The 13,950-nt window shown below is 39.5% G+C and overlaps 1 protein-coding gene across 2 annotated transcripts in view; it reads right to left on the bottom strand.

Moving 5' to 3' along the window:
* The window catches only part of pcdh11 (protocadherin 11), a 128,072-nt gene that overhangs the window by 38,806 nt on the left and 75,316 nt on the right, over positions 1-13,950 (bottom strand). For both annotated transcript variants that reach the window (XM_069171903.1, XM_069171904.1), the window contains one exon: positions 8,545-8,743. In XM_069171903.1, the coding sequence (XP_069028004.1) occupies positions 8,545-8,743 (199 nt within the window). The remainder of the gene's footprint in view (positions 1-8,544; positions 8,744-13,950) is intronic.

Genomic DNA, 13,950 nt, shown 5'->3' with positions numbered 1-13,950 from the left:
ATAATTGTGCTCCTTTTAGGACAATGAAGCTTTAGGATGGCTTTGCCATATGTTTCTAGGCTGCCATGCTTTGCTGCAGCGTATCAGGACAATGCAGGTCAATAACATTAAAGGCTGAGAGAGTCGGTGAAAATACAACCCCTGTGATGCTGTGGTCTGCTCAGCCTTCAGGAGACATATTGATGCACAGTTATTTCGGTCAATAAGTCCTTCTGAGCAGAGGCCATCCTTATCCTTGAGACCGACTGCATGTGAAAAATGAGAAAGGGATGAGACCATGCATTCTAATGTGTCTATGACGCGATAACTTAAAGGAAGGAAGAAGGGAGCAGAGAGGAGGAGGAGGTGTGTGTGGGGAGGGACAGAAATGCACTTCCTCTAACCCCATTTCAGCCTCACTAATGCAGTTGTTAACAATAAACTGTACCTCTGGTTATATTGAAATACAACACCTCCGAGCCGGAGCATAATGGCTTTATTGAAATACGACACGGGCTGACCTGAGATCATGACAGAATTTACAGACAAACATAAAATCCCAAATGAGAAAATTTTGTATTCACACATTTTCATATTCACAGATGTCACCATTTCTCCCTGTTTGAGTGCCAAAGACGAACCCATCCCGGTTTCAAAGATATAACTGTGTTGCTGTGTGTCGCCATATCCATAATACTGTATATTGTTGGTATACATGCTGTGTGAGTGAGGTGGGGTTGGGGGAAGAAATAGGAGAGATAGCTAATTGCAGGCAAATGTGTTAATGCTTTGTGACTAAAAAGAATAAGGATTTTGATTTTTGTAAAAGCTATCTGTAACACATGACCTTGAATAAAACATGAGCACATTTATATTTTAGAGCTTCCTGTGTTTTCCTCCTACTTCTGAAGAGAGTGAAAGTTTCTGCTGTTCCAGCCAGGTGGAACCTCAGCTCATCCCGCTGTAAGGACAGGTCTTGAGAAATGTCGGGAGCTTAGCGGTGTCCAGATCTGCGCTGAGGTTTTTCTAAAGTTAAAAAGTTCAAGTTAAAACTTTTATCTGAGGAGTCTTTGACCAGAGGCTCAAGGCAGTGTTTACTTGCTGTTTGGTTTCAACCAGATTAAACAAAATACAAGTAAAAACAGGCCTTTTTGAACCATATGCCAAAAACGGCATTAGCATCCGATAAATAGCTTGCCCATTTTAGATTTCAGGTGTGTTGTTGTTGTTTTTAAGCATTCATGTTTGATGTTACTGAGATCAAATCAGCTAGATTGAATCAAGGACTCAAATCGCTCACCTCTCCGAAACCTAACATTTCACAGGTTTAACATGCAGTCCGAGCCATATCCCAGTTTAGAAATCACAAGAGTCAGTGAGATGGAACAAAGTGAATTGCTGGCTGGGGCCTTTGAGCCTCTATCCTTGTTTGAAGTCTCTCTCTAGCCCTGCCGAGTTTAGAATACATTGTCCAGAAATACGATCAAACTTGGCAGCTATTGATCCCTTCCCAAACCAGACACAAGACTCACTGAACGTGTTAACAACTTCGGATTGAGTATTTTAATTGTACGGATCTTTGAGGAGCCCACTCATGTCACGGGGCCTCTGTGTGAATTTGATGCAGCAACTTTTTGGACAGTCAAAATGTGGTGTGTCCAGCCAACGTTTCTGTTTTTCTTCCAAAAACAATCAAGATAAACTCTGACCATTAAAATCATATCTCTCTGGGCACACCAGAGCATTATTCATAAAAAAGTAAAAGTATTAAAGGATCCATCGACAACAACATGTTTGTCATTAAAAAAGTTATTTAAAATTAATAAAAAATATTACTAATTTAAAAAAGGTTAATTTGTAAATGTCTGTTCAAAGTCAAATTAGCATGTGTACAATTTGTAAGTCAGGTCTTAGCATTTTGATAATATACTGAACTTCCAACATATTTTTTGTTTACCTTTACATTGTGAAGCAATTTCACTGGTATAAAACCCATAAATGTCATGCACTGATTGTCCCCAAAATCGTTTAATATCTTTTCCGTCTTGTCCTGCTGAGAAGTGGATGATTGCACCAGAAAGCCCCCATCTCAGCTTCACAGAGGGCTTTGGCAGGGCAACAAAGACAAGGCCCTAATACTCTGGAAAAAGGAGGTTTCTAACATGACACTTTTTAGTCGTTTGAAGGAGGGTGGAGAGATTTCTGCAGGCTTGAGTTGACTCCTCCAAATCAATAGTTCGTCTCTCTCTCCAAGACAACTGGTGTGGCATTTGAACCAGATAAAACAAGGGTTCCCCTCCACCTCACCTCTGAGAACTGTGCACTTCCACCAAATCCCAATCGGTTGAGAAAGATACCGATGAGTCCGTTTAAATCCCCTTCTCACTGAGCTGTAGACCCCCAGCAGTTAAAATAAGAAGGGGAAAAAAAAAAAAAAAAAAAATATATATATATATATATACTCAAAATCTAAAATCATCTTAAAAGGAAAGGTCCAATCTATGTAGGTTAATATTCACTGTTGCTTCATTTAGCTCCGTTGCAGGCCCACTGGGGCAGCTGTAAAAAGTTCTGGGAGCCACGAGGCACAAAGGCTTTTATTTATTTATATGAAGGAGAATATATAGCGGGAAGCAAACTGCTGCAAATGATGTGAAAAAAACGGTAGTTTTAAGAAGTTATCTTGTAGATTGTGAGATAACTGCAAGAAAAGGAATAGCCTGTATTACCATTTCATGTGCAGCATGAATTAAATATACACACCACTTCCAGAATAACTCTGATAACATGACAATATGTAAGGTCATGATGTGAAATAAATGAAGAATCCTGTCTCCCATCTTTCAACCACCAGCCATGTACCCTTAAGCAAGGCACTTCATTCTTAATTACCCCAGTGAAGCTGCTCATTTGTCAGCGGCAGATGATGAGATGGGCTGGCAAAAGTAAAAGGTTGCACTGGCAGCTAAGTGTGTAAATGTAAGGAAGGGCATTGCAATCAAAGAGAATGCCTGCTCAGCCAACCTTGCATGAATAGAAGTTGGGGGTGGGGGGGGGGGTCTAACAGTCTTACAACAGTTCATCATCTCACTAACCTGTGGTCAGCCAATTATCTGGATCTTGCTACAATATTGGACTTTTAACTCTCTGAACAAGGGTCTTCTTCTCCCTTGCATGTCAGCTTAGTCTTTCCCCCTGGTCGCTGATGACATTGTAACACTAATTACAGCTAATTGTTCTATGCTGAATGGATTTAGTCACATTGCAAATGATATGCCATTGGTCAGTGTCACAATGTTTCCACAGAAAAATTCAATAGGGAATGGAAATTTGCACAAATGAATGTAATTAAGAAGCACATTCATTACTTCTAATTGCATACGAGAATCCTCAAAGTGAAACTGAGATTGGACTCATATGAATAATTAATGCAGCTAACTGTACTGAACACTGTAACGTTGTTGCCGCCACATAATGATGTGCAAAACTGCTGGCATGTACGATAACATATAGGGTCACAGGTTTTTTTTTTCCAACCACAACTAACAACCTTTTTTTTTTTTTTCTCTTGTGAAATCCCTTTATTCGTTGGCAGATTGTGTCTAGACAGTTGAATTCCAATCTCGATGCAAGCTTTGAATTGGTGGCCAGACATACTGGGTAGAGTCGAAGGTTAGAGAAGTATTAAAAATTCAAGTAGCACCAACGTGTTTGGCACACTAGATCAAGTCAAGTGGCCTTTTCCAAAGACAAGAAAAGGGCAGTTGTAAATCAGCCAACTGGAAATTCAGTCTGAGAGCCATTATGAAAATTTTGGACCTACAGAAATCAAAGAGTTGCAAGTGTAACCCCCTGAAAGTATGAGCTCAGCAAGCCTATAATCAGATTATTTGTCTGCTGGTATCAGGCATTGTATAATGTGCTATAAAAGACACAAAAGGGCCCAAAGCGAAACATAATGTAAATATCAAACATAACATATTGATTTAAATCTCCTATTTGATGAAGCAATTCTCCTTTGTGAAAAGTCTGTAGATTTACAATACATTACGCAGAACATTTAAAACTGTAATCCTATTCCACTTGCAGTATTTAAAAAGGATTGGCTTATTTTAATAGCAGACTTAGATCTTAGACAGACAAGGTGTAAGCTGGTCATTTGAAAGCCATATGCCACAGATTAAGATACGGTACTATACTGTACAGCTTTTTAATGTCTCTTCCAGAGACTAAGACACTACGTCGGAACTGCCTTCAGTGAGCTGCTTGTAAGTGGGCAAAAGCACAAGCTCCTAAATCCCTCAACTTCAACAACAGGAGAAAGAAATAAGTATATTACAAATCATCCAGAGGACAAAATTGTGTATTGTTTGAAAAATGCGAAAGATTTAGACCCAGGGATTTGCTCCCACTTTGCTGCACTTTGTCTACGGGCTTAGCACTGATCGTTGTTCGTGACATGATGATTCTCATCATTCCGCAAAAGCCTTTCAGGACATGATTAGGACAACATCGACTAAACAACGGAGGCTGTCCAAAATCAAGAAACACATAAAAATAAAGAAAACATCATTCACTGCCTTAACTTATCACAAGGGCAGTCATGTCACCCTGAACCATGCCAATGGTCATTACCATGAAACTGAATGACAACAAATCTGCCGGATGCAAATTTCTGAGCCAAGATGGGTCAATAATTATATTTTCATCAACTGGATACTTTTAGTATTCCCTGTAAAATAAGTGCTCTCAGCGATTCCAGGAAAAGGCTGTCCCAGCAGCTGCCCAGATACTAAACCTCTGTAAAACTGTCTGAAAACCAAGGATCCCACAGACAAATCACTAAAAGAAAGAGTGCCTGCTTAGATTGCATTGCATTATGCACTTCTGTTTATTATATTTTGAAGTAGTCAGTGCTAGAATTTGGCTGCCAAGCAGGGGTGTGCGGTACCAGCACTTTTTACATTTCATTCTTTAGTGTACCGTGACTTTTTTTTGCAGGCCGACACTCTCACAAGCTGCCGCTTCTTCTTTCTGCCCTCTCCATATCAGGTTCTCTGGGTGATTCATAATGGCGTTAAATAAACTGCATTTCCCAGGGCGCACTATGTGTCGCTTGACTGTCCTTGGTCTTACTTGCCTACCTGATTCATATGATGATGTCATATGAAAAAACTTGTCAATACCTCTTGTATCTATTTCAATTTCAAAGCCCTCTTTTCAAAAAGCACTCATACATGGTTCAGCCATATACTAGGTTAACCAGCCTTGTTACTGCAGTAGTTGAAATGGTTCTCCCCCTTTGATGAACTTAGTTTGTGTTATAAACATCAGCAATATATCCTTGTATATTTCATTCACTGTAGAAATTCAGTGTGACACTTCTGATTTGTTGAATCATGCTTAAATGTTCTTGATGTGTTGTTTGGTAGTAACCACCTGTCAATTGTATCCAGGTTAGATGTAAAAATCCACATGCTAATGATATAAATGTTCATCCTTTTATCTATTTGTAGAGAAAGAGATGGAGCTATCTAAACCTTTGGAACATTGTGTGACAAGAGAGGCGACAGCATAAGACTGATGGAGGGGTGGTGAAGTCAGCCTGGAGGGGGAGGCAAGATCCCATAAAATGAACAGCCGCCTAACTCATAAATAATAGAAACATAAAATGTCATATGAACTTTATTTCAAGAGAGGGTGGTCTAATAAAGATGCAGGTTTAAAGAGGAGTTGAGAAATTCATTGTCATAAGAAGGCCACATGGCTTGCCTTTGGCACAGACAATTATTCAGTGCAAGTTGACATTCAGGCCCTTGCTGAAGCACATTTACGAAACAATATCGCTTTTGACTCCTGAATTTCCCTTTTTCTGCCTTTTCTTGGTTCATCCAATCTCTTAGCACTATTTCTCTCTCGTCACTTGGAGTCATTCCATCTCCTCTCCCCTCTTTCCACGTTTCCTTGTTCTTTCTGCTTTACAAATTGAGACGACATGATAAGAGATTGCCACCGCCATGCCAGCCTGGTGCTCATTGATAAAACCATATCTAATCCATCTTAGGCCCCCCTCTGTCACCAACGCACTCATCTCTGAGACCGTCAACGTGCGCAGGGGCCTCTCTTTTTGAACCGAGTAGCACAGAGTCAGAGTTTATCTGACTTAACTTCTGGAAGGAGAAAATGGAGCTCGATTAGTCAGATGACTTCTCTGTCTCGAAATGATGTGCAAGTGTTTGTGCAGGCATGTGTTAAATCAGTAAAAACTTTCTTGGTTTTAGGCTGGAATGTGTGGTCCGTGAAAGATATTTATTAGAGTGATACAAGAATTTCCAGTATTTTACTGAAGCCTTTCGAGGCAAGACATTTTTATCTAAAAGCTGCAAAGTCCTACTGAATCACTAAGTATGAGTTTACATATTTATCAAATCATTTTTCATATTATGTGTACACTACCATTGAATACGATCAAGACTTGTCTGCTTTAGCCTGCTTTCACAGTCTATATGTTAGAGCTACATTGACTTTAATATAATTTGATGTGATAAGGTGACAACTGAGGATGGCCTCTGCGGTCAAATAACTAAAAATGGTTCTTCTAATATCCAACTATTAATATTAAACTCTGGTATTACACAGACTCTGCTGTGATTTTTAATGCAGCAATTTGTAAAAGTACACATGCATTTATTACATTAGCATAGTATTATGTCTAAAACTAATGCACTTCAACAAATATTACCCCAGAGGGAGAGCAAAGTGGGTAATAAGTGCAGTATTTGAGTAAGTTTATGAAGTATGAGATGTTTATGTCTCTGAATATTAATGAAATGATGAGCAATTGCTTCTCTATATGAATGAATCACATATATGAATCACTGCTGTCACCATGGTGAATACATTAGAGAACAGCTGGGGAAGGAGTGGTTTGATCATCAGAGGTGTGTGTGTGTGTTTGTACACATGCTTGCATGTGCATAGACATGTGTGTGTGTGTGTGTGTGTGTGTGTGTGTGTGTGTGTGTGTGTGTGTGTGTGTGTGTGTGTGTGTGTGTGTGTGAGTGAGAGGGACTGTGTGAGAGAGAGTGTGTGTGAGGAGGGAAATATGGAGGTGGTTGTATAAAAAGCTATTTTGTCAAAGAAAAGCATGAAAACTTGAAACATCCCAAAAATAAATAAATATTAAAATACAAAAGGGGCGGATCTCCACGTGTAAATGCACAGAAAGCTATCACCAGGATGTCACCCATTTTGTCTAATGTCTAACCAAAGCATTCACAGTCACACTCATTTGGACACCCCAGCCTGGGACCTGTCAGCCCAGCTGCCAGGGAGGCACCAAGGACTGTTGTCTCACTTACAGCCATGACACAATGGCTATAATGCACGTAGGTGTATGCAAATCAATCTATTATCCCATGTCCTGTGAATTTTCTCTGCTTCATAGAAAGAAAAAAAAAAACATTCCTGTTTTTTGATAGGTAACCAGTGTCTAAGGCAATGATTCACACGGGCCACAGAAGGAGTGATGGTCTGCTCCGATCTGAGCCTCGATCCTATATGCAATATATGATGCGGGGTTACCGCTAGAAAATCAAATCTGATTCAACAGTACTAGAAGATCCACTTTGAATGTGGGGGGAAGGTGGGACATGACAAGGACACATTGATAGGGGACCTAGAATAGCCTTGTTCATGTTATAGTGGAGCAAAACCATTTCAGCAGCATCACTGGTATGCCGGTATTTTGGAGCTACGCTCGCCACTAATGGAAAAAACCCACAGTCTTCTGTGCTGTGTCTTAAGCATTCCTTCAGCAAGTTATTTGAGCAATGATTTAAAAAACAAAATGTTGTATATGCATGAGGAAGGAGCTGCGTATCGCTGCATTCAATGGAGGTTTTTATGGAGAACATCATTGGGCAGTAAGCCATGCAGTGACAGCTGTCCTGTAAATCTTTTTTTTAATTTTTTTTTATTCACAACATTTCTGACTTCAGAAGTATAATTTCCCCAATGTTGAGCTCGGTACTGGACAGCATTTACAAAATTCAGCCTTACAAAATTAATTCTCAATAGTAAATGCGCTATTGGGCAGATTACATTATTCCACATTCCCTGTTTGTTATGATCAAACCAATTTATTTGCATATTTGAAATTATTTTTGGTTTAATCTCAATCCAAAAAACACAGCACATTGAAAAATACTTTATTTCTCTCTCAGCAATGCAGCCCTCCTTCTTAGCTGATTTTGTGTACATCAAAATAGTCGTCTGACTTGTTTAAAGAAGTATCTCACAAAAGCAGCATGTATGGAAAACACAATTTTATCCGTGACCAGCTTGTTTCTAGTTATTTGCTAGAGAATGGCTGCTTGTTAAGTGCTGTGTTGTTACAATTATAATCACAGCTGTAATGTCAGTAAATAATTTTTCTGTCTAAAACCACAGATGGCCACTTGTAAATTCCTTTGTCAGCCTCAGAAATAATAATAATAAAAAAATTAAACCGATCAAATAACAAAATTCGCCTGCCGGCTGAATATAGCAGAAGTCACTACTCACTGGATTCAGGGTCTGAGTTTCCGTCTCCCTCGGTGCGACTGTTGGGTGATGTTTGCTCATAGTACTCCTCCTGGGGGAAGCTGAGGGGAAGAGGCTGGGTGGTACTGGCTGTGCTGCTTGGCTCCGGGTCTCCCAGCCCGCTGTCACTGCAGCTCTCCTGGGAACCGTCTGGAAGATGGAATGTCACGCGGCGTTGGGTCTGAAGCACACCAACAGACAGGAAATGTTTTATGAGAAACTCCTTTGTCCTTTTTAATAAGACCAAAATTATTAAAAAAAAAAAAAAAAAAAAAAAAAAAAACATTAATGAGCAACTACAGCAGTATAGTATGGATGAGTGAGGCCCAAATACCGGTGGGATCATGTAATTAAGAGGCGATCGGAGGCATGTTTGTCTCGGGGCCCTAAAACATGAAGCTGCTCTGATTCTAAAGATAGACTTTGGCCGCAGATCCTTTACATCCTTTAAATGATAAGGGATAAAGTCCTGGATCAGCGTTTTTATATAAATCCCTGCTGCTATCTTATGGTTTGTCCATCTTCAAGTACTCACGACTGCTGAACAAGAGCACCACACCAGAGCCTTGCCTTGTTTTGAAGATGCACTGACCGATTTGTCTGATCCTGAGAATCTGGCCTTTGTCAACGTCTCTCGTGTTTTTACATCTGCTCATTTCTCCCACGTTACAGCCCACTGTTCACCTATCGTCTAATTTATCGCAGACCCTGGCACGTGTTATCTGTTTCATCCGTGAGTGGTCATAATTTGCTGTGTGCATTAACTATATTTGTCTGGGTTTTGATGCATTCACCTCTGAGAGTCCTGCCTCCGCCCCATGTGGAGAGGACTAGAAACCGAATTCTTGGATTAAAAAATAAAAAAAATATAGGCAACAGTTTGAATTACAGTGGAAAATAAGCTTTCCTTTTTTGAGCCTCATATTTGTGTCCATCTTTCCTTTCCATCTCAACAGAACACAAATTGAACATGCTCCTGCATTTTCTCTATAATTACAGGTTGGGTACAACCAAGTGGTGCCTGGATAATATGTGCATGCTGCAGAAGGTAGTGACTGTTTTACTTTTGTTCCCTAAACTTATATGCACAAGCATGGATTGATAAGTACTGTATTGGCACACTATTAGTAAAAACTATGAATTTGGAATAATTACACTGTACGTTATAGGCTGTAATCTAAAGCATTACCAACATATCAGCAGTGATGTTTTGTTCTAGAACAAGTGCTACCTTGTTCTTGATAATCTGTAGCATACAAAGAGCAGGACTATGTTTTCAGTAAAGTAGTTCCAATGAAAATTGGACATTTCTTCTGTAGAGAAACATTCTTGTTGAATCTTTTAAAATGTATCGAAGCATTCAGCACCACAATCAAAATTCCTTTTACCTCTGTTGTACTGAAGTGAGGACAGAAATCTCAGAGACAGATATCTCAAAATATTGGCACATAAAACCAAAACTACCTGCAGGGTTAAAAGACAACAGCTAAGGGAGGAAAAATGTTCCTTTTTATTTATTTCATTTTTTGGTGTTTTTTTTTTTTTTGGTTGGTGGTTGTTATTTCTTCTTCTTTGGATGAATGGACCAACCTTATAAGAAGCCTTAGTGAGTCACTAAACCGATGTAATCATCAATTCAAAGCGTGACCTCTGACCCCAGTTGCTGTTGCGCTGCCTTTTTGCTGTTTTCCTTAAAAAAAAACATTGACTCATTTACTGGTCACGAGAGAGAAACATTTCAAATCCCAGCTTTGAAAAGTCTGCTGTTCAGGGATGCATGCAGCTCTGTATTAAACAAAGCATCCTTTATGTATTTTCTTTATTCCTGGAAAAAGTCATGGCACGCCACTACTGACTTAACATCATCATGACTGGTGACAGCAATGCTCGTTCATGGGAGAAAGAAAACAGTGAGATGACATTTACAAGGGAAATCTTTTCCTAAATGTATTACGTGTTGCATGCCAAGCACTGCATTCATCATCGTTGCCTGCTTTCAACAGCAAAAAAAAAAAATTCAAACTGCATCTTGTCATTAGAGGGACTAATTGAGACAGTGACCTCATAACCCAAAACGTCTGCTCTCTTGAGTTTAGTGAATTACTTTTCAGATAATAAAGTAACTGCTAGATTTATAATTGAGACTTCTCCAATACACATCCTGATAACAGATGGGATGTGTATTAACAGGTTGAACTATGTCCCAGTTTTCCCTCTCACCCAATTTAGACACAAAAAAAATGGAAATATGTGTGGAGGTAGGGACTTTGATTTGTAAAGTCTTGAGCATCACAGGTATGTGGGCATTCTCTTCTGAATAGCGCAAGCCTCTTTGATTTCTCTGGAGGTTTACAGAAGTTCATTTGGCGACTTTTGCTTTTTGAGCTAAAGAAGAAAACACAACCGATGCAGCGATGTCTGCTAACATTTTAACAACTGCAGAAATCATGCCACAGTTACAACCATTCATATTGTGAGAAACACTGGGCAATCTGCAGACACCACTGATTCCAGCTTTTGCTTTCATTTTTGTTTTATATCTTTTCTTTTGAATTTGACAAAAAGAAAACTGAGGAAATCTGACTTGGCTTTGAGGTAAAACAGAGCACTGTCGCAGTAATATAGACTTGTGGCTTGAATTTATGTCTTCACATGACTCCCTGAGTAACATCATACTGCATTACACTGTATAGAGGCATAAAAGGCATAAAATATAATTACGCCCTCAGCTGCGGTTATTGCGGTGAATTTTATTCATCCCATTATTCAAACTGATAAGATTTTTTATTTTTTTTTCCCAGAGCAAATACAACTGGTGCATAAACGGATATTTTGAATTTGTGCATTGCTATAGCAACACAATCAATATGCAAGTCCTGAATTAAAAACATCATTAACACATGCTCCTTTAAGCTCAGGAGGAGGTGATGTCTCTGTGCACACATGTTTTTCCTTTGCCACTACAGAGCATAGATAAAGCATTTATTTTTCTTTGATAAGACTAAATAAGGCTCGGAAAATAGAGGAGAAAGGGGAGAGTAAAATAAACTCTGGCTCTAATGAAGGACAAACTGCTGAAAATCAAGTGCACAAAAAGTTTCATTTAAAAACTATCAGAGGGTAGACTAACCTAAATCCACACAATTAGCACCCTGAAAGCAGAACTGAGTGGTTTTCAATGCTGTGATGTTGAAACAGCTAGCTAAATATTCTATTTACTTGATTCATCCAGATCCTGAGGCCACAAATTGTGTGTGTGTGTGTGTGTGTGTGTGTGTGTGTGTGTGTGTGTGTGTGTGTGTGTGTGTGTGTGTGTGTGTGTGTGTGTGTGTGTGTGTGTGTGTGTGTTTGTGCGTTTGTGTTTGTGCGAGTGCATTCTCGTAAGAAAAAGTCAGATGAGAAATGAGGAGGAAAAAGAGAGGGCATGCAGTCAAAGAAACAAACAGAAAAACAAACGCAGCTTTCAACTCTTGTGCGAGAACAACTCTGAAACAAAAGGTTGTTGTTGCTGTTTTTTTTGTATCTGGAAAATGAAGGAGAAAAAGGTGTTTGTTCAGATACATGCGCTGCATTAATTTCTTAGCCCCACAAGAATAAATTATTTAGGAGTCCAAAAAATGAATGATGTTTTTACTGGCTGTGGTGTGATGTGTTCTGCTGGCACATTATGGCAGAAATATAAAGTTCTACAAAACTTATCATTTTCTCAAAAAACTTCTCATGGTTTTATTCATTTTCTAAGACAGAGAGGAGACAAATACCTTGTTGGCAAAATGGTACAGCTCTGTGTGCCATGTTTGCCCACGCTTTCAAGTAGTTCTAAATATCTACTTGTTCTCAACCAGCATTGGCAGCTGTTTCTCAAATTACTGGAGGATGCGCGCTAAAGCAGTGTCCAGGTTCCAGCAAAAGAAAGAGCCCACTTACGGAGGGTTGGCAGCACTACAAAAAGCACGCTTCGTCTCCACATGATTCTAATTATTGGAAACTTGCTCCAACAATGGCATCCAGAATCTATTAGAACAAACAGCTGCCCTTGACAATTAGGACATAAGCATTTTGCACAAGGGAGTGTATTCATTTTTTCAACTGCTGCTTTTTTCAGGCCCATGCTGCCAGAAGCTAAAAAAAGCCTAATTTGATTTCACATTGTACTCAATACTAAGTCGTTTAGGCCTACAATATTAATTACAATTAATTACCATTAATGGGCCTTAAATAAATAAGAGTTCTGCTCTCTCTGGTAATGACTAATGTGAATAAAACTTTAATGTCGAAAGACAAACATGGAAAACAAATACAAACATCCACAGAGGAGTCAAGGTGAGTGTTTTGCTAAGCATGATCACTTATTTAAAGAAGCTGCCAGAAATCCATAAAGCAAAGACAAGCTGCGGTAAGAGATATCAAGACCAAACAAAGCCCGTTCAGCCAGATAAAACACTGCCTTGAGAAGTATGTACACAGAGATAAAATGAACAGGAGAGATGCATGCCAAGTTCTGCTGTATAACAAGCCAGAAAATCCCAAACCCTCCCTCTGGTAACCACCCAGATGGGGCTGGATTCACGTGTTACTGGATTAGAAGTCCGTTATATTTAGATACAGACGAGGGGAGGCCAAGTGGCTGCCACCTCATCCTTTGGTGGACTGCAGCTCTTTCAGTTTTATTATAATATATAGTCCCCCCCCCCCCCCCGAACTACCATTCTTTGAAAATAGCAAAGAAGTCGGTGCTGCACAGAGAAGGACTTGGCTGACAACCACCTCACTTTGAGTGATAAACAGCGACCACTTAGGAGTGAATCAGGGGAGATTGGCTCTGCCATTTCAGATAAGGATCAGCTTGCGGGCACACCTAGACCTGCATAAATCTGTTCGGAGGAGATGGTGATTTGTCATGTTGCACATGTCTTACGTAGAGAGAGGAAGGGGAAAAAAAACAGCAACACAGCAGTGGCAACATGCCCCACATGTCCCTATTCTGCTTGATGTCGCGATCATCGTACAACATCCACAAAAATCTGTTGGTGATTATATTTTGTGGGATTTTTTTTTATACTGTGCTAGTGCAGCCTATTATGTGCGAAGTGATATGCGTCTGCTTGGGAGATGATGAGTTAGCAAGAACATACAAGAAGGAGGTGATTCTAGCAAGTGGGTGGGAAATTACTGGGTGATTTTGACGAATCAAATGAATTTTTATAAATTTGATCTGTTATTGAGTCATCTGCTGTGATGGTATTCTCTGTGCAACATTAACTATGACAAACCAAGTGATGTACCCAGTCCAGGTTTATGATAAAACGTATTCCAGCTCTACAAAAATTGAACAAAATGTAGTCAAAAGTTACAAATATGATAGCGTCAGTATAGACAATCAACAGT

The sequence above is a fragment of the Embiotoca jacksoni genome, unplaced genomic scaffold, assembly GCF_022577435.1.
Source record: "Embiotoca jacksoni isolate LCO1_2020_lvr unplaced genomic scaffold, fEmbJac1.0.p SCAF_5, whole genome shotgun sequence".
Taxonomy (NCBI): domain Eukaryota; kingdom Metazoa; phylum Chordata; class Actinopteri; family Embiotocidae; genus Embiotoca; species Embiotoca jacksoni.
The sequence above is the reverse complement of the archived record's forward strand: the minus strand, read 5'-3'. Positions and strand labels throughout refer to the sequence as shown.